The sequence below is a fragment of the Budorcas taxicolor genome, chromosome 3, assembly GCF_023091745.1.
Source record: "Budorcas taxicolor isolate Tak-1 chromosome 3, Takin1.1, whole genome shotgun sequence".
NCBI classification, from domain to species: Eukaryota; Metazoa; Chordata; class Mammalia; order Artiodactyla; family Bovidae; genus Budorcas; species Budorcas taxicolor.
This window is the reverse complement of record NC_068912.1, coordinates 41,777,913-41,800,119: the sequence shown is the minus strand read 5'-3', so window position 1 is coordinate 41,800,119 and position 22,207 is coordinate 41,777,913. Positions and strand designations below refer to the sequence as shown.

At 36.9% G+C, this 22,207-nt stretch overlaps 1 protein-coding gene across 1 annotated transcript in view; it reads right to left on the bottom strand.

The window, feature by feature from the left end:
* Positions 1 to 13,922, bottom strand: part of OLFM3 (olfactomedin 3) — a 46,835-nt gene extending 32,913 nt beyond the window's left edge. The window contains exons 1-2 of the mRNA XM_052637581.1: positions 13,794 to 13,922; positions 3,527 to 3,673 (exon numbers count right to left, since the gene is read on the bottom strand). Coding sequence (XP_052493541.1) covers positions 3,527 to 3,673; positions 13,794 to 13,922 — 276 coding nt within the window. The remainder of the gene's footprint in view (positions 1 to 3,526; positions 3,674 to 13,793) is intronic.
* Positions 13,923 to 22,207: the final 8,285 nt, after the last annotated feature.

Sequence of the window (22,207 nt, the reverse complement as noted above, 5' to 3'; positions counted from 1 at the left end):
TCATAGAGACCCACTGAGAATCAGTTTCTTGCTGAGACTCAAGACTGGACCCCCAGCATTACACTTGTGGGAAGGAGACTTCCTCCTCTGTTAGTCTGCTTATCACTGACGTACTGTCATTCAGATGCCTTACTCATGTCTCTCTCCACAGTGTGGCAAGCTTATTGTCCCCTTTCATTCATAGTTTTTAAAAATTCTTTATTTATCCTCTTAATTAGGATAAATGAAATGTCTGAGTCCTTTCTAAACTTAAACACAAATTAACTTAGATTTCCACCCCTATTTATAATTAGCGTCCAACTCTTTGCAGACCCCATGTAGCTGGCCAGGCTCCTCTGTACATGGAATTCTCCAGGTAAGAATACTAGAATGGGTTGCCATTTCCTTCTCCAGGGGATTTTCCTGATCCAGGAATCAAAGCTGGGTCTTCCGCTTTGCAGGCAGATTCTTTACTGTCTGAGCCACCTGAGAGGCCATGATTAGTGCAGAGCCTACTTAAAAAATTAATAATAAAGCCCTACAGTTCAATATGCTTGGATAGTGTTGGGGTTAACACAACTAAACAGGGATTTCACTACTGTAGGTCTCCACGGAACCTTTAGTACTGAACTCTGTGATGGAAATCTTCAAGAGTGACTGTTGTTTAAAATTATTTTATTGGAAGGATGTCACCAGCGTCCTGTTCCAAAAATCACATTTTAGGCAATATTGACCTAGACAATGGAAGTATGTACAGAGAAGCTAAATAGCTGACAGACAAACTTTTTTTAGGTAAAAGATTTTAGCTGGGACACAGTAAGGCCTGATGTATTGTAAAACCAATTGTAATCTTTCTAATATTTAGAAGTATAAATGTACTTGTTTAAAATATTTTACAGAGCTTGTATTAAATAATTGTGGGTACCACCGGTGGCATTTTGAATGACACTGGCATGGTGTTAGAAAATGCAAAGTTGATCTGGTATGGATTCACAGTCTACTGATTGACTGACAATGATAAGGTTTTTAGCCTCAAAAAGCATCATTTTCCTTTTATGTAAACTTAGAAGGACATCTGTCTGCTATGAAATTGGAATGGAGCAGATACAAATATAATAGATGGGAACTATTGTTATTAATATTATTTTTATTACGAGTGTTCTCTTATATGATTAAATCAATCCTTTGGTTAATAGTGAAATGGGCTGCTTAATGGTCATGCTTCTATTTGCTGTCTGGTACCTTGGATATTTGTAAAACTATGAAGTCAGCAGGAGCTTCCCTGGTGGCTCAGATAGTAAAGAATTTGCCTGCAATGTGGGAGACCCAGTTTTTATCCCTGGGATGGGAAGATCCCCTGGAGAAAGAAATGGCAACACTCTAGTATTCTTGCCTCGAGAATCCCACGGACAGAGGAACCTGGCAGGCTATAGTCCTTGGGATCGCAAAGTGTCACAGAGAACTGACTGAGCCTCTGACCCTTTCACGTTTTCAGAGAAGTCAGCAAGGGACTGGCTCAGTCTAAACAGAGAATGCTGATTTCAGATACGCTTTCTTTGGGTCAATGCAGCAAACCAGTGCTATTTATATTCTTCAGGTCACTGTGTATAGTGCATACAATTTACTATTCTTCTGTTGCCATAAAACTACCAAATGGTGAATTTGATAAACCTAACTTGGGGTGACCTTGATACTGTTAATGAATTTTGTCTTTTGTCATTTAGGTATTGATGAATTTTTTAAAATGTCATTTTCTACAATTTCTTTAAAACTAAACAAATTGCCTACTGAATGGTGTGGTCATATACATTTCAGTGATTGCTTTCAATCAGTTACCTTTAGTTGTACTCGTCTTGCCTCATTCGTCCTTCACAAATTTTAGGTTTTCTCATAGCTCTGGAATACATTTCACTCTGGACACGTAGAGAGTATTATCTACTTCCTGACTTTCCCAGTTTATTTGAATTTTTCAACTGATTTTTTGAGGAAATGTCTATTTTTAGATGTGTGTATGCAATAATATACTTAAAATAGTAATACAAATAAGGCAATCATGTCTAAGAAAAATTTTCTCAACAAACGTGTAGAAAGAAGATATTTTTTGTGTGTAGAAAAGAGGATTGGAGTAGAAAGTAATCTGAGAAGAAATGCAAACTAATAGAAAAGCAAAATTGGATTTAAAAGATTAAATCTTTTTACCAGCCTAATTAATTTCCTTAGTAACCAAACAATACTAAACTATATGTTTCAATTTTTTTCAGATATATAAAGAAAATCTAGATTGGAAAATAATACACAAGAATAACCATAGTTCATATGTCATGATTTCTAACAGTTGATAGCTGGAGTCATTAACTTGAATGACAATTAAATTTGCTCTTGTCTGGGAGAAAGATTTTAAAGGAACAGGGGAGACTGGATCTTGTTTAAAAAGAGTCTTAAGAAAAGAGAGCAAATAGATGATGATAACTCCGAGGATAAGGGCATCAGAAAGACTAATCTCTGTATGAAAATGAAAAAAACTTAAAATCTTAGGGCATCAAAACACTTTCAAATAGTGTACACTGAGGAAAGTTATTTTATTTATGTGGCAGTGGAAGAGAGTTACTGCAGCTTAAATTCCATAAAATAGGAATGTCTGTATTAACAGATTCAGTGCTTTCATTTTTCTAGTTTCTCTATTTTCTGTTAAAGCTTCCTATTTTGTGCCGTAATTGTGTAGATGATCATGGAAATGATATTACACAGAGTGAATTGTTGAGCATGATATCCTCTGAAAACACATACTACCTAATTTATCTTATTATCCCCAAGAGTATTTAAAATTCAAATATGTTGTCATCCTTCCATGAGTCTGGCCACTCCAGCTGTCCAACTATACTCAGGGACTGACACTGTGAAAGTCTGAATGAGAAAAATTGAAAGAACCATTCATTCTGTGTTTTTTTTTTTTTTTTGTCCCTAAACTAAACATAAATAACCTTTCATGAGATGACTTTCATCTGTGAAAGAGAATAAATCAAGGGCATTCCGCATTTGATTATTATGGATCCAGCTTAAGTAAATTATATGGAGAGAATGTTCTTGAATGAAATTGAAGAACTTAAGGTTCAAAGGAATGACTTAAAGGATGATGATAAATACTTAGAATTATTCATTATCTGTCCAGATAGCTTGCATATTGTATGCCATTATTTTTACTTCCTTGCAAGGTTGCTAATGAGATCCAAAAGTATGAGCTCAAAGAGTTTAGTGTGATCTTGAGAGTTGAGGCTAAATTTCTGACATAGGAATAAGGCTTCGTACTATTTTTTTTCTTAAGGGGAGATCAAATGTATGTTTAGAAATATGGTGGAAATTATATTAGAGCAAGATTCCAAACAGTAAAAGTCATAAATAGAACAGTAGAGCAGGAATCTTGCGGTACTGCTTTCAAGGGGGGAAAAATTGGAAGACTCCTCCTTACGCTAACCTGCTTTCCCATATTTCCTTTATAAATAATGGTAGATTTCAGTAAGAATATTCACAGGGGACAGAGTACACCTACCTTTTCCAGCAGCTGGCGAAGCTGCCTGCTTTTGGCATCCCGGGAACACAGGTTTTGTTCTGGAGCAACCACTGTGCAAATGCATCGTCCATCAGGATCCTGTGCTGAGCTATATACCTGCCACCCTTCTTTGGGACTAATCTGAGTCTGAGGAAACCAACAGCAAACATACAAAACACACAGAGAGTTAAAGAGAGCATGAGTTTGTATAATTTTAAGCAAAGTATCTTTTTATTTTTAGTTTTTCTCTAAATAGTTTTCTCTTAAATAGTTTTTCTCTAAAGTTAAAAACGAGATTGAACAATTCAAGTAGGCAGCACATGTTCATTCATTTACACCTTCCTTTTCAGTGGACAGAAGGAGACTCTACCTTTTTCTTTTGGTTCCATATTATTGATCTTGATTGTGTATCATTGATTATTTATCCTACACCACTCCCTAATGCTTTCTGTCATAGTTGGACATTTTGATGCAACTTTAGAAGTATCTGCTAAATACTTAGTCACATATCACCAGTCTTTCTGCATAAGATGTTAGTTTGTCTTTTTCAACACAAATGGTAATTAGTAGTATATATATATATATTTTTTCTGATTACTGTTCATGTGTTCTGAAGCAAAATTCTCTCCCAGAGAGCTTCCTATGTATTGAAGGGTCAATTATTAATAAAGCTAGGAAGGTATCACATGAAAATATAGGGTAAAAGTAATTAGACCAACATTTTTTCACAAAGGATATAGAGTTTCAGAGGAGTTAAAGACAGTATTTTGGCAAAGGCCAAATTACTCTGGCAATACTGATCTTCCCAGATTACTTTTATGCACTTACCACCTGCCTCCCTAGAAGCTTATCTCAAAATGATGTTTCTGTTCTACTGCAGTCTGCCTCCTATTTATGTTTCTAGTTTACCCCCTGTATCTTCCTATAAGAAACTTCTTTCCATCCAATTGGTCTTGGTGTGTCCTGAAAGCATGCTCACCTAGATTCACACCTTTGTATATTACTCATTTTGTTCTCCTATTTGAAATACCTCCCTAATAAACCTTTAGTTATTCAGCCCTTATGGTTTCCCCTTGGGTTTCCCTGGTGGCTCAGCTGGTAAAGAATCCGCCTGCAATGCAGGAGACCTGGGTTCAATCCCTGGGTTGGGAAGATCCTCTGGAGAAGAAATGGCTGCACGCACTAGTATTCTTGCCTGGAAAATTCTATGGACTGTCTAGTCCACAGGGTGGCAAAGAGTCGGACATGACCGAGCAGCTTTCAGTTTCACTTTATGGTTTCCCTGGTGGCTTAGTGGTAAAGAATCCACCTGCGGTGCAAGAGACGTGGGAGACATGGGTACAGTCCCTCGGTCAGGAATATCCTCTGGAGGAGGAAATAGCAATCCACTCCAGTATTCTTGCCAGGAAAATCCCATGGACAGAGGACCCTGGCAGGCTATAGTTCTTGGGGTCTCAAAGAGTTGGACATAACTAAGCGGCTGAGACTGAGACATGGTTTCAGCCTCTTCTGAAGGATTGTCTGAACTATTCACTAGGCAGTTAATATGCATTGCCTAGTAGTATTATCTATCTTTCTTATGTCTTGTTTAAATAATTAGTCTATATCCAACTATGGGATATATTGGCTATTTCCTGTCTGCTATATTAATTACATTCTATCAAGTACAAATATAAGTAACTCATTTCTGCCTAGTTATTTTTCAGAAGAGCTGTGCTTTGAGCATAGATTCGGCATTATACAATCAGAAATTGTAGTTGCCTTGATGCAGTGCTCAAAGAGGCACTCTTTCATTCCTCCAATTGCTGAGGGTATCAGTGGCTTGACCCTCAACTGAGTTCTTTTTGGGGTTTGCTGAGGCTGAGGAATGCTGCCTGCTCAAGATTAGACCCTATTCCAAGGGACAGCTCAGATGCATTGACTTGTTAATGGAAGGATACAATCAAGGATGCCAAGAATCAGGAATAATAGTTATTCCCATTTCGCAGAAGAGAAAGTTAGTTAACCTGCCTAAGAAAGTGCAGCTTATATGTCGTAGAGTTTTGTATGAAGCAAGAGTGGTACTGTTCAATAGATTGAGAGCCACATGGATAATTTTAAATTTTCTAGTGGGCAGGTTTAAAAAAATAAAAGGGTATAAGTGAAATTAATTTAATAATATATTTTATTTAACCTGATATATATAAGTATTATTGTTTCAACATGTATAATCAATATAAAAATTATTCATGAGATATTTTACATTGTTTTTCCTCCTTTTTTGTACACTGCTTGAAACTGAACGTGCGTTTTACTCTCATGGCATACCTCAATTTGGCCTAGCCACATTCCAGTAGCCACAGTGGCTCCCTTATTAGACTGTATAGACATATTGTCTTGCTGTTAATTCCCATGTTATGGCCATATTAATATGATGCTGAACATCTAGATAATTATTCTTAAAGGTCAATCATATGGATACTGAAAAAACTACATAACAAATGTTACATAGACAGACTATCCAGTTTGCATCTGAGTTTCTTTTTCCTGTGAAAATACTAGATAAATTGGTGGGGCTCTTTCTAGCTAAGCTCTGACTAACTTCTGCAACTGGGATTTGAAATTCTCCAGCTTTTCTTTGCCTTCTCCTCTATGTTTTCCAGGCAATCCACATAAAAGGAGGTATTTCTTAAATGATCAGGAGAAGAGAGAGATGCATTTTGTCTATAAAAGAAGGTATTTAAGGACTCAGGCTGAAGGGACTAGAATAAGGGAGGATGAAAGGAGGACTGAGGTGGGGTTGGAAACAAGGAGATACATGGTGACCAGCAGAGGGCTATTTTGCATAATGCTTGGCGTAATTGCGCTGGTGTGTTTGCCTAAATGTATACCGAAGCACTTTACTTGGTAGGAAGCAGATTCTTACGCGAACTCAGCCAGGCTGAACTCTCTACACAGAGCTGCTGTGGAATCTACTGTCTCGGAATTTGCAGAACAGTTATACTCTCCCATTCTCTCCCAGGCCACAGCTCATCACATACCATCAACCAACACGCAGATATTTTTTTTTTTTTTTTTTCCCCAAGAGGTTTAGAGATAATCACTACAGAGTGCTTAAAGTCATTCCAACACCAATCATGCAGAGGCTATAAATTTTAAACTTATGAAACTCAGATGTCATAGTCCTTGTCCTTGGTCTGTAATAGAAAGCAACTGATACCAAATCTACCTTTTAATCTCCTTTTTCAGATAATTCATAGAAGTATCCTGTGCTGCCATTTATTTCTGGGGTGTTGGATTCATTACCACTTCTTTTTTTTTTTTTTTTCCATTCCCCTTACTCCTTCTTTCTAGCATTTATGCTTGACTACTGATTAAGATAGAAAAAATGTACTTAGAATTATATATGACTAGAATAGATAGGATCTTAAAGATAGTATTTTTTTAATTAAAGAAGAAAAATGCAAAGAGGTTTTCTACAGAATGGGGATAGGTAAAGCTTAGCAGAGCTAAGCTTTAATGATATAATTAAAGGTTTAAGCTGAGTGACTGTATGGAACAAATATATCTTAACATAGGACCTATAGTTCCAATTAAGCTGCTCTTGACATTGGACACAAATCTCAAATGTGTCAGAAAACTAAGGCTTCTCACTAGAATGTGTTTAGCTTTTGTATAAAGGAGAAGGGGCCACACAATTATAATACTAAAATATCTTTAACAGCAGTGCAAATACTGATTATTAAACCTGGCAGCATTAATATTGATGTTTGCTTCCCAGGTATTTGGCTAACTAGTGAGGGGCTTATCACATCTGGGCAAGGTGTCAGTTGCTCTCTGGAATGAGGGAAGCAGAAAAGGTGAGTAGAATTTGATGTTCTTTTATCATTCTTCCTGAAGTGTCAGCTTAATAAGAATAGACTCTGGTCTTGTTTGTACGTTCAATTGTCTTCTAAGTATTATTGAAAAGAACCCTGGCCTTATCTATACAGATTTAGTTTGAATGATCTCAACTTTGGCAGCTTACCTCTTTGGCAAGAAAAGGTAACTCAAAAGAGAAAAAAGCTAGTATAAAAGATGAGGGCTTGACAGTTGTGTGGGTTTGATAGAGATTTCTGTGTCAGGTTTAGTGATGAATGAAGGAAGTTTTGTGAGTAGCTCTAGTGTTCTCATTTGTGGCACCCATATTGGCATTGAAAAGAGGGTAAAAATAAAACCAACTAAGACCTCAGGTAGGAAGTTACATTTAGATGGATTTTAGATACCAATGAGAAAAGACCTGCTCCCATTTTAACTTAAAAAAAAAAAAATGATTCCTCAAGTGTCAACATGAAACTCATGTAATAGTAACAGCAAACATTTATGGAGCTCCTAGTCTTCAGTTGGCAGTTCACATGCATTACTGCCTTTGAATATCACAGTAACTCTATGGACCAAATGGTATCATTCTGCCCATTTTATAGGTGGGGAAACTGTGAATTTGAGACAGTAAGAAACTTCCTCAAGGTCATGATGGTGGTAATCAGCAGAGCTTGGATTTGCATACTTGCACAGTCTGGTATCAGAGTTTGAAAGTTTAACCACCACTCTGCACCACCAGTTGTCTGAAATTCCCTTTCTTGTATGGTGAAGATGATCCTGATAGCATTTTCTGAACTCCCAATGAGCTGACTGCTTGGACCTGGAGGGTGCAGAGGTTTATTACTACCCAAAGCATTGCTACGCACAGTGATTACTGATGCAGTTCTCTTTGAACCTTTTGTGTTAATTAGAAGAACTAAATGAACTATTTAGCAGTTTTTAATATTACAAAACGCATGAAATATTTAAGAATGCTCTAAAGAGGAGAATTAAAATGATAATTTTAACATCGGATTTCAAGTTGGGGTTTTTTGTTTATAATTTAGTTACAAACCTATGCTTTATAAATATAAAGCTATTACTGCATGAGAAGCTCTCAGAACTTCAAGGGCTTTGTAACAGAAAAGAAAGATCCTGAAGACTGGGGTAAAAGTAAAAATATTGTATATTTCAGCATATTTTTCTTTTTATAAGATCCCTTCTCTTGTACTTGTTTCACTTCTTTTGAACCACTTATCCTTAGGAATAGGCATCATCTTATTTATGAGGAAACTGAAATTCAAAGAACTTGAGCAATTTTTTTTCCAAGTCACCCATTAAGTAAGTGGCATATATGGGACTTATACCAGTTTCTCTCCAGTTTTCAGCCCAGAGCTGTTTATGTTTATGCCCTGCAGATAAGTGCCTTTGTCCATTCACCAATAGCTGAAAAAGCTGTCTGTAGAGGATATGTACCCAGGCAGGTGGAGGGTATTATCCAAAATTGTGGAAACAGGCAGCAATTGGAACTCTACAGGAGTGGTTAGCAGTAGTCTTGACAGGACACAAGTGCAGGGGCAGGTGAAGGCACAGAATTCTGATCCTTTGAAGAGGATAGAATCAACTAGTTGCACATTGCTAGGTCTTATGTTTTATGCTGAGTGCCTGGGCATTTCTTAAAAGTACAGATGGAGGCAAAATGAATGAGGGCTTTAGGTACTGAAAGTGGTGTACAGGCAGGGGAAAATAAAGTAGGAAAAAATCTGTTTACTAAAACCTATTTGATTTACAGTAGGAGATACCTGATGCATTAGAGGAGATACCTGATGAAAACTTCTTATAAATTTTCTGTCTGGGATACTTTTGGTTTCAGATAATGAAATGTGGTTTAGCATGCTAATGGCTTTAGTTGTGGGGAGCAAAGAAATGTGAGGACAGAAATTACAGAGATGCTGACAGACCATGCTAAAAGAAGCTGTGTTATGGAGGATGTGTTAATAAAGATGTCACTGCATTGCAGTTCTCTTCCCATTTCTTATGAGACTAGTCGGAACTGAAATAAGAAATGTATGTTCTTCACTGAAGACAACCTTAGAGCACTACGAAAAACAATCATAAATACAGAACAAACAGTTAAAAGACTGAAGGCATCATCAAAGTTAGGTTGGTTGGTCATTTCTGCTCCTATTCTGGAAATCACAATGACAGAGTTGGGAAAGACTTAGAAGTCGAACCAGGAACTGTCTGTCCACTCAGTGGCACTTCTGTGTATTCAGGTTGTGTTTCCACTTAAATTCTACATGATAGGAATTTGTTTTTCATAGGCAGCCGATTTCATTGGTGGAAACCTGAAGGACTGGATCTCTTTGTAATTTTCCTCTTTGGCCCTACTTCTTTAAGTGCTTAAACAGGAATAAATCTACTCTCTTACCCACTTCATAATACTACTCTACAAAGGCAATTATCACGTTCTCTGTGTCTTTCTAGATTCACCATTCTGTTCTCTCATCCATCTCCTTAATGTGTTTAGTTGGTCTTTCACAAAATGGACATTGCCTAAGGATTTGGGGGAGTAAAATAGTGATACAAAACAGAGAAGTCAGATATTTTCATCCTGAACTGAAAATAAAATTGGTGAGTTAAGAAAGTTGGAAAGCTTTGAGAGTTTGCGTTAGGTAGTCTACTCATTTTCCAGAACTTAAAAGTGACTGACTCACTGAAGTAGTTATTTGTGAGGAGAAGCTATTTGAAGATATAGCAAAACAAATCACTTATGCCCAAGGTCCCCTCGAGGCCTCTTCCTACCACAGCAGTGGGGCTGACTGAGAACAGCTGGTGTGAGCCGAATGTCCTGTGCTTATCTAATTGCTCTTTACCAGGTTCTTCCTGGTGTGGAATCCACAGCATGGGGGATTTCTCAGAAGCTCAGCCTCAGGGGGAAGTTACTCTGCGTCAGAGAGATGTGCCAGAGGGAGCCTGAGCTTTTTCAGAGCCAAGGCTTTGCCTTTGCAGACAACAGCTCCTCCAAAGGCTGGAACAATTAGAAGGAAAAGAAAACAGGGTCAAAGAGAAGGATAAAGGCATGTTTCAAGATTCTAAGAGAAGCAGAGAGCTTTTTCCCCTAATAAGGAGCTGTGTTTAACTTACTAACAAAAATATCTTGGAAATTTAAAAACCTGTTTAAGCTTTTGAGCAAGCAAATGTATACTACCTTTTTCAGAGGTACATGCCATAAGAAGGCTTAATTGCCTTTAATGATTAAAACTCTTTGTATCTTATTTTTGTTTATTAAGGTCTTTTGAAACTACCATTTTAAAGAAAGACCATATCCATATTTGTGTAAATCTGCATTTTTTGCCATCTGTGCATCCCACAGACTGTCATAAAACAAATTTTAAGACCTACACTATTTATTTGAGCTGGTATCACCAACTCAATGGATAAGAGTTTGAGCAAACTCCAGGTAATAGAGAAGGACAAGGAAGCCAGGTGTGCTGGGATTATAGGGTCGCACAGAACTGGACATGACTGAGTAACTGAACATCATTTATTTATTTATTCATTCATTCATTTTGGGGGATGTTTCAGGCTTATACCATTTGTACCGCCTAAAGTGAATATAGATAGAGTTTGAGAAGGGCTGGACATCATAGCTCTGCTTGCTAGAAAGGGAATTGTCTACTGGGTAGAGAGAATCTCATGTGGCACCAGGGTCCAGGAGGAATAGGGTGAGCAAAGGTGTGTGAGATGACTTCCCTGGCCAGGACTGCAGTCAGGTGGCTTGCTTCCACCCTTGGCTCTGTCATTAACCAGAGATGGGAACTCTTTTTAGTTATGTACACATTTAGACTGCAAGTCAGTCTTCCCACTTGCAGAATAAGGAGGTTGGATTAGATCAGTCATATTTCCAGCTAAGCTCCTGAGAGTTTTAAGGTTCCCATGGAGGTATTTTGATCAGGGAAGGGGGTTGATTATGTGGGGAAGGAACAGATGGTAGAGGCCCAGTAAGGCCTCCCCTCCCCATCATTTATTTTTTGACCCATAACCTGTTTTATATATTAGATTTCTACTTCAAGATTCATTCAACAAATATTTATTCTGCATGTATTACATAAGTTTCAATTAAAAAAAAAAGAGAAGAGGCACCGCTGCCAAAAGTAGTGCAAAAATAACTGGCCTGGATAGTTTCTAAGATCTTTTCCAGTGTTAACATTTAATGATCTTAATCTAGGAAATGTATATTCATTCGTTTTTCACCATAGGAATCCTAAGATATGAGCAATTATCTTATGTAGTTAAGATGGAGAAAGTACTTCTGTAAAGTTTGACATTTCTGTGAAACCTGCACATAGAAACATACACACTCACTGGCATACACTTTTGCAACCTGATTTCTCCATTCTAGTGAATACCATGGAGAAGGCAATGGCACCCCACTCCAGTACTCTTGCCTGGCAAATCCCATGGACGGAGGAGCCTGGTAGGCTACAGTCCATGGGGTTGCTAGAAGTCGGACACGACTGAGGGACTTCACTTTCACTTTTCACTTTTATGCATTGGAGGAGGAAATGGCAACCCACTCCAGTGTTCTTGCCTGGAGAATCCCAGGGACAGGGGAGCCTGGTGGGCTGCTGTCTCTGGAGTCGCACAGAGTTGGACACGACTGAAGTAAGGGACTTAGCAGCAGCAGCAGCAATGAATACCATAGTGTAAACTTCTCTGAATTCTAGTTTGTTTTTTGTCACTCAAAGCAAGATTCAGTTGTGTCAGAACATTTGTAGGCCGTACCAATATTTTATATTTTTCAACCAAGATTGCTAATCAGAAAGTAAAGGAATGAATTTACTTTAAACTCAAAAAAGAGTAAGAAATCCTAAAAGAATCATTTATGATTTTGGAAAGTTGATTCTCCTCCATCAACAACAAATAGAAGATAACCAAACCAATATCTATAGATGCAAAAGATATATATATCAGAACCAAGGTACCATGTTTGAAATATAATTTATTCATGAATTGCTTAAATGGTTCATTTCCTGAAAGAGTTAATTCAAAAACTAAGTAGTTAGAAATCACCAGGTACTTGAACATTTAAGATACTTGGTTCGGTAAATATTAAATAGTTTACATTTCTTTGTTTTGTCATTGCTTATTGTTGCCACATCAATAAGCTTGTGTTATATGCTTTCTTCATACCTACGAATAATCCCTTTTACATCCTTCCTGCCACACACATCATACAGGGAAGGAGGGCATTCTCAATCATGGAAACACTGAGGTGGCAGCAGTGACTGGAGGGAGGTTAAAATGTGAAAGCAGGTCACAATGTGCCTCACATGTGCTCTCTGGTGCCCTGAGCACTGGGTGTAGCTGGCAAGTTATGCAATTAGTTTGATCTAGTCTACTCAGTTAATTATACATTGATTGATGGAGTAATTATTAGTAGTAACTGAAAACAGGTCTTGAAGGCGAATTGTTTTTTTTTTTTAAGTATCTGACTTCTGTTGGAGCAGTCCAATGATAAAACCAGATTTAAAAAAAGTAAAGGACTCCAGGACTCCAAATACTAATGCTTTCTGTAATTTTTATTTGCTAACACAGAAATTGTTTTTCTAGGATATTCCTTCTATTTTAGTTTGTAACCCTCTATTTGACAAAATAATTTTTATTTGAAACATTTTAGGGTATTGCTAACTAAATCATGTTTCATAAACTATGAGAAAAGACATTTGTTTTAATGTGGGAAGGGTTAAAAAATATTAATGAGAAAAAACTATAGGAGTACAGGAGTTAAACTTGTGACAGGAGAAATCTTTATGAAACAATACAGGGAGATGATTTTATCAAGTAAGTTTTCTGTTGTTCATGATTGTTAGCTCAAAAAAAAAAAAGGTGTTTTTGGTCAGGCTTTAAATTGTTGAGCTTTTTTAAATTATTATTCATTTATATTTAATAGAGATTGGTTTCTCCGACTGAATACATTTCAAACAGTCACAGGAATTGAATTCTGAAGAAGAGCCTGCTGTAGTAAAACTGGATTAGCTAGAATATACTCTGTAGCATACTCTGTAGGACAAATTATGAGGATTTTACATATGTTAAAAGAAGTGAAATCATAAGAAACAAAACATACTTTAAAAAGAAAGAATCCTTTAAAACCTCAGAATAATATAAACTAAAGCTTTTCATTAAGAATTTAATGAATCTAGTATTTCCTGTCATAGTTAATTTCTCAGGCAGTTCATTTATTCTTTGATGTAACTTTAAAGTGTTCATAAAAGAATAGCCATGAATATAGTTACCACATAAATACTGTATCATTGAAGTAGAGCTATGAATAGAGAAGCAAAATCTCAGCCTTTGCAGTTTATTAAAAAAAAAAAAAAAAAAGCCCACTGTTTTAATGCACTTACTTCCCAAGACAGCCGAACCCACCGGAGTGACTTACTAAGGTATCTGGCGTTGATAGCCTCGTGGTGTTCAGTCCTACCAAGGATGGGAGAGTTTGGGACATCCAGTTTGAGATCATTGCCATGGTACTAAGCACAGCGCCAAGCTTCAGCAGTGGAAGGCTCATTGCTGTGGAGCTAATGAGTTTTCATAGTGACTGATTAAGATCCTGGTGCTGGGCTGGCAGCGGGAGGCGTGACTGCAGCAGCCACATCCACGGCATGAAAAGAGATCAACTTCCCCAGCTCTAATCACGCGGGAAAGCTCACAGAACCTCTTTCCCCCACCCTTTCGGGAAGTGCCCTGTTCTTCCTTTTCCTCCTTTACTGCATACTTTGCTGGATCATCAGACAAAATATTCTTGATGGGGCTTGGTTGGTAATTTTTAGATCATAAGGATAAACGGAGGAGGAAACTTAGCTTTTCCTGCTCCACTGTAGTCAGTTACCATGAAGAGTTCTCTCACTGCCTCTGGGATTTCTGTTGGGATAATCAGGTGTTCCTTATTCTTCATAAAAACAACAACAACAACAAAAAAACCCTGTTAATTGAGGTCTGTCACAGCACACGTTTCAAACTTCAAACTTACTGTCTACAGATTTCTCTGAGCATGGAAAAAATGGTTTTAGACAAAACATGAAAATAAAATCTGCAAAGAATATCCAAGATCATTAGATACTGCGTAAGAAATTGTTATTTTTTTTTTAATATAGCCTAAAATTAGCACCGATGCTTCTTAAAAAAATTGTCAGAGATTAATAGCTACTGCCTATGGAGGACATTGCCCTAGGCATATTACATGTGAATAGACAGAAAAGGCAGCCTTGGAAAAAAGCTTCCGATAATGAAATTTCATAGGTTCCTAGTTTTGCTTTCATGAATGAATGCTTAGCAGCTTCACAGGCACGCAGCAAACTCAGTTAAATCTATTTTCACCTTGTGCAGAATGACAGACTAATACTGGAAGTCTATATCATGAAAGAACATTAAGAAAGCACAGGACTTGGCTGCAGAGAATCTTAGGGTCTAATTCCTTGTTCTCTTTAGTTAGTTGAGTGACTGACCAGTGAATTGAAACTCCTTAGCTTCACTTTGTTTTCCTTCAATGTGTAGAGGTTGGATTCTCTGCTCTCCAAGGCCTCTTCTAGCTTTAAAATCCAATGATCTGTTTATTAGAGTTATGTTGGTAAATGTGTGTATTGAATTTGGGCTTATGGGTAATTTTAATATATTCTTTTTACAAATACTACAAAATTGCCCACATCCAAATCTCAGGTCCCAGATGGTATAAATCAGAGGCCCCTGTCTTATATAATATATGTGATTTAAAACAAAAATGCAGAGAGAAGACATGAAGAGAAATATGGCTAAACGAAAATTAAATGAAAAGGGATCTTATAAAAAAGAAAAAAACATGTTTTGATTCCTTAGGAGAATTCTGGAATTATTTATATCTTGAAAAACATATATATTTTCTTCAACAGTTTGGCAGAAGAAATAAAGAAAATATCTTTAATAAAATTGAAATATATATATATATATATATATATATATATATATATATTTATAGAGGTGTGTGCCTTTATCCTTAAAAACAGCTTTAAACTGGGGTGAGTACTGAGACTCCTCAAATCTTTCTTACATATATTACCTTGAAATCCAGGCTAATTTTTTCCCTCAGAATATATCCAGATGATTTCAGCTGGCCCTTATTGTTTAACCACAGAGCCCATAAAACCAAATACTTTTTAGTTTTGTCTTTTTCAAAAATTGCCTCATATGGTAAATTTAATGTAAAAGCACAATAGTTTATATATTAAACATAATATTAAATAACAGAGCATTCATGCAAAAAACCATGAAATTTTACATTATTATTACAATATGGCAGTAACGAAACATAAAGTAGATTCACAAATCTAATTCTTCGAAAAATTAGCTGGTAATAAAAAGAGAAGAGTGTCTTTTCAAGAGCTTAATTTACAAAATTGAAAACTAATATACATGCAATTACTGGATAATTTAAGATGCAACATGTCACATGATAATTACACTTATTAATGAAATATCAGTCAACAAAATAATAGCATCCTTAGAAGACTAATAGCATGAATGTCGGGGGAAATTGGTACTTTTATTTGCAAATTAAAGAGAAATGAAGAAAAATACAATATAATTGGAAGCCTTCTTATAATTTCTCAGAAATGCAAATACCTGCACTGAAGAACTAAAAGAAAACAATAGTGAAACTTTATGATTTGATGATGTTTATAAACAACATAATATGTTTTCAGAAAAACAGATTTAAAAGGCACGCGCTGAAAGAAAAAAAGCTTAAATTATGATAATTCTTAGTTATGGAAAATAAAAATAGCTATGATTTGTTAAGGTTAAACAGTTTGCATTTCTCTCATAATCTATTAAATTGATTATAATTTCCATTTTATATGCTGAGTTCTTGTTTGTAGATGGGGGGAGCTGATTTTTCTATATAGATGTAGCAGCCTGTGTTCAGGACTAGAAACCCAGTGGTTACAGAAGTTCTATTAATACAAGCATGGTGTGAATGTTGATGGGGGAAGTAGCAAGAAATGAGACTGGAAATACTGCTGCTGCTGCTGCTAAGTTGCTTCAATCGTGTCCGACTGTGCGACCCCATAGACGGTAGCCCACCAGGCTCCCCCGTCCCTGGGGTTCTCCAGGCAAAAACACTGGAGTGGGTTGCCATTTCCTTCTCCAATGCATGAAAGTGAGAAGTGAAAGTGAAGTCGCTCAGTCATGTCTGACTCTTAGCAACCTCATGGACTGCAGCCTACCAGGCTCCTCCGCCCATGGGATTTGCCAGGCAAGAGTACTGGAGTGGGGTGCCATTGCCTTCTCCACTGGAAATACTAGCAATTACCAACTCCCAGGGCTTCAGGGTCAACCAAAGATGTTTGGACATTATCTTGGATGTAATTTAGCAGTCTTAAGTAGGGCTGTGAAGTCATTAGTTTTGTGTCTGAGTTTCTTGCATTGGCATTTTTATGATTTGGGATAGGCAGATGGGCTTGTAGAAACAACAAAGCATATCAGAGATAGAAGCATCACTTTAAGGGCATATTCTCGTAATTTGGGCAGGAAGTGATGTCCTAGAATACTGTCAGTGGAGTTCAAAAGGATGGATTTCATAAAGAATTGGGGTGAAATTAATAGCACTTAGTGATTAAATAGATGTGAGAAGTCTAGGAAAGGAAGTTGCTTGCGGGAATTTCCAGGTTTGGGAATATTGGTGGTGAATGTTGCTCATCAAGGTAGTAATACGAGTAGAAGCATGACTTTAGGGAGACAGTAGATTTTATTGTTACACACTGGATGTTAGTTGCTTGTGGTAGAGAGCGTTCCTGGATGGTGAGGTACCCACATACCGCAACTCTTCAGAAAAGAGTTACATTTCATTAGACCATGCAAACTTAATGACCTAATAATATAATAATGTGTCCTACTTAGATAACAAAAATGGTTAATTTTGAACTATAGTGTTAAAACTACTAACAATTGTATTTAGACTTTAGTTCAGACAATCTCTAGATTTAATTACATATACATAATTTCCTATATACATTTCTTTAAAAATAGCAAAGTAAACCATAGGTTCCTGACCCTGTTTCTCTTCATTTATTTCCCCTATGACTCACTATCTATACTTCTGCAGTATATTTTCTTGAGAGTTGTCTGTATTCACTGTTTTCAATTTATCTTTCCCTAGTGCACAAAACCTTTGACTAATGGCAAGTTTTTGTTCATACTTCTCTGCTCCACTTGACACTACTTTTATCAAGGCTGTGGATAATACCACATTGCCAGATCCAGCAGTCAGTTCTTATTTCTCAACTTTCTTGACCTATGAACAGCATTGGTCAGACTGTTACTTTCTCCGTCTTGAAATTATTATTTTTTTATTATTAGATTTTAATTACCTTATAATGTTGTTAGTTTCTGCTATACAACAAATCATCTGTAAGTGTACGTACATCCCCTCCGTTGAGCCTCCCTCCCATCCTCCCACCGCATCCCACCACTTGAAGGGCACCACATTCACCTAGTCTTCCTTCTACTTTCTGACGCTCTTTCTCAGTCACTTTTGTTGATGCTTCTTCATCTATATGCTAATGACTCCCAAATTCATTTCTTCCTCACAAAACTCTCCTATCAATTCAGACCTGTATATCCAATTATCTGCTTGACATCTCCACTTGGATGGTTAATAGACATCTTAAATTGAACATGTTAAAAAAAAAATGATCTTCTGATATGCCTTCCTGCTCTCTAGTGAACAAAACAAAAGAAATAAACCAAACAATTATATACATGCGATCGTTCCTAAATTCTTATTTATTTCAGTTCCATAGTTGAAAAGTTAGATTTCAACCTTAACTTTTAATTTTATTTTTCACATCTAATCAGTTTCATCAGCAAATCTTTTCATCTCTACTTTCAAAATGTACCCAACATTCACCATTTCACATCATACCCACTGCTACCAGGCTGCTCCAAGTCATCATCATCTTTTCATCTCATTTGTTACAAGAGCCACAAGTTATTGACCTTGTACCACTTCAGTCCTTTTGTAATCCCCTAATCAAAGTGATCCTGTTAAGTTATAAGTCAGATTATGTTATTCTTCTGTTTAAGTTATTTACTAGATTCCTATTTCACCCGGCTTAAAACAAAAATGTTTAGCATGATCCGTAAGGGTCTACATAATCTGCTTTCTCTTACTTCTCTAGTCTTATTTCTTATAACCCTTCCCTTCATTCTCTTCCATGGAGTCACTCTCATTCTTCAGGGATGCAAGATAATTTTCTACCTCAGGACTTTTGGAATTGCTCTTTGGCGGAATTCCAGTTTCTCAAATGTCTTCTCACTTCCTTTCTGTTTTAATTCAAAGATCACTTTCTTATAAGATCTTTGCTGACTATGCTGTCTCAAATTGCTACACTTTTCATCTAATCATTTCATGTTATCCTTTGCTGATTTGCACTTTTTTTCCCATAGAATTTACCACAGGTTAAGATCCTATATAATTATTCATCTTGTTTTTTACTTGGTTTCTCCCCTAGAAATAAAGCTTCAGGAAAGCAGGAATGTTGCCTATTTTGTTCACTGGGGTATTCTCTACGCCTAGGAGAGAGCCTAGTACATGGCAGTACATGCCTAGTAAATGTGTGCACAAATTAATATACTACTGTTTTGTCCTTGAACTTCCCTCATGTTAGAAGGAGACCCTTTAAAATGCAAAAATTGAAATAGAGCACCTCTCTATTTTTTGCAAAATAAGCCAGAGTAATATTATTGCATTTTACATGTGTGTGTTTGTCTGTGGAGAAGGCAATGGCACCCCACTCCAGTACTCTTGCCTGGAAAATCCCATGGACGGAAGAGCCTGGTAGGCTGCAGTCCATGGGGTCGCTAAGAGTTGGACACGACTGAGCGACTTCACTTCCACTTTTCACTTTCATGCATCGGAGAAGGAAATGGCAACCCACTCCAGTGTTTTTGCCTGGAGAACCCCAGGGACGGGGGAGCCTGGTGGGCTGCCATCTCTGGGGTCGCACAGAGTCGGACACGACTGAAGCGACTTAGCAGCAGCAGCAGCAGCAGTGTTTGTCTGTACATAATAAATGTATACCTGAGCATAAAGATAGTTTATACTTAAAAGTTAAGAATGCTTTTTCCTTCCAAAATTGAGATTTAGAATGCAAGCACTTCTGGTGTAAGCTAAGAAGTACTGTCTCTAACTCGTATTCTGACTTCTGATAAACCTCAAGTCACTGGAACCATAAATAAATATGAAAGCAGTCTTCTTTTCCTTTTGCCTTTGGCTAATGAAGCTTGTCTCTGATAACATAGGGGGAGATGGAAGAGACTATAGGCTATGGAAAGGATAGGTTTAAATAAAATGAATTGGAGAAGATGGAGATCTGAGTGTCCATTCACTTGACTTCCTTTCCTTTGTCCCTTGGCAATCAATTAGGGACCACTTGTGGCTCCTGGAATTCAGTGCTTTGCCATTCTTGCCTTGAGGTTTCAGTGTTGTCTTAAAAGTGTTCACTGAGAAAGAATGAATTGAGTGAAAAACATTAGCAAAGTTCTCTAAAGGAGGGATTTCTGTCTTCTCATCTTTGCCTTCATCTGTGAAGCTGACTGATGCTGTATAAGCCCGGGGGATCCTCTGTTGGCAGCTGTTGTTGCTACTTCAAAGGAGAAAAAAATGGATGTGTGGGGGAGGAATATATTCAGGGCAAACATGGTTTTTTTCCTCTGACTTTCTACTCAAAATTGAAGAAGTGAGAAAACATAAATCCAGGATTGAGCTAGAGGGAAGAAGGATGCAAAGTGGTGCAAAGAGAGCCCCTCAGACTATAAGGCAAAAGACTTAAATTGTGCATCATCTTCCTCATTGCCTTGCTCCAGGTTGTTCTACTGGGAAATTAAGAAATTAAACTGAATTTCCTGTATAGTCCATTCCATGATATAGTGCCATATTTAAGACCTCAGGTTTGATCTTTGCAGTCACACAGGCCCTTTGATGCTACTAGACTAGATGGCTAGCTGTATGACTGCCCAGACCCTGTGTATAAATTGGGGATAACAAGAGAATCTGATTCCTTAGGAATTTGTGGGGATGAAATAATCACCTACATATATAACCCTTATCACAAGACCTGGAAAACAAGGGGTTCGCAATCAGTATTTGATATCATTATTCTAGTGCAAAAGATGTTTATCTTTTCCCCACATTTATAGAAGAATAGAGACAGAAATTGTTAGCAATGAGGAAGTGAAGATCACCAAACTTTGTATAAATTACCGATAAAAAGGTTTAGATTTAAGAGTTTTAAAAGTGAAAAATATTCTTGATTCTAATATGATTGATTCAAAGGGAATGACTGCTCACAATATCCTAGAAAGGATTTAAAACATATACATCCCATAGGCTAGCTTTGAGGAGCTTCTTATTTAAGCCTGTCTGCCTGGCACTGTTCTTAGAACTTCATTTGTATGAATTCATTTAATTCTGACACAACCTCTATGAGGTTGGTATTGTTACTATAACCAGTTTGTAGATGAGGAACTGAGATACTGAAAGGTTAAGTAAGCTAGCTGAGGTCACACAGCTAGTTAAGGGCAAGTGTAGTATTTGAACCCCAGCTGTCATGTTCTAAGTATGCTCTTAAGTGTTATGCACACACACATGCACATACAATAACAGTATTAAAGCAACTACTTATTTCAAACTTTATCTTTTTTAAATAATTGGGATTATTTGGGGAAAGCATTGCAGTGAAGTCACTGCATGATCTCAGTAAATGAATACTTAAAGCTGAACATAAAAATGAAAAGTAACATGTCTTCACTTATTGAGTTCATCTTTGAATGTGACAGAGCAAGGCTGTCATCAGGGAGACACTGACTCTCAGGTAAGTGTTCACTCCCTGCTTCATTTTCTTTGGAATCTATTTTCAGATTTTTCTATTTTCAGCTTATGAGGGCAAACTGAAGTGTCAGATTATTGCCAAAAACTTTCTTGGAAGAAATTGTTTAGGAAGAGAAATCCCAAAAGAGGTTGGAAAATTGCCTGGTAATCAGAAAGAAGACTATTCCAGTGGGAACATGAAAGAATAAAATTGAAGCTTGAGATGTGCTATTTTCTAAAAGCTTGTTGTAAGTTGTTTCTTAAAGCATGTCTCCCTCTTGACATTTGAAACATTTAGCTGGAACTAAAATTCTGGTAGTAGTAAATAACACTGAACCTCAGAGTATAAGAGAAGATTACATTTGTAGACTGCTTTTTAGCAAATTCACAGAAATAGCAGGAGCTCTTGGAGAGTTAGTTTATACGTAGCAGCATCAGCTACTTATTTGTCAGCATTGTCCCCTCCTCAGTATGTGTAGTCAAGGTTGTTCTGTAATTTTTCAAGAAAGATCCAGCAGACAAACATAGTTAAATGTAAATGTCTAAAGATCTGAACTTGAAACATCAGGCAAGCTTTGTCACTGAAAGTGCAAGAGTTATGAAGTTCTATGAAAGGTGGTCAGAAAAACAGTTAGGGCCAAGTCATTAAAATAACCATCACATAAATGGTGCTGCACAAACTCATCACAAAAGGAGGGCATAAGTAATTAGACTTAGAAATAGCTCCTTTTGTGAATACTCATCTAAAAGGGGTCCAGTGACATATGCATGAACTTGATAATGGATAAGAAAAGGAAAACAGTGTTGATAGAGGTTGTCTCTTGTTATTGAAATCAAATACTTTTTTCTGCTTCTTAATATTTTTTTTATTCTCACTGTATTTCCCAGATTATTTATGTATTATTTTTTGATAATAAATTATTGATAATGAATTTCTGATAATAAGTTGTTGT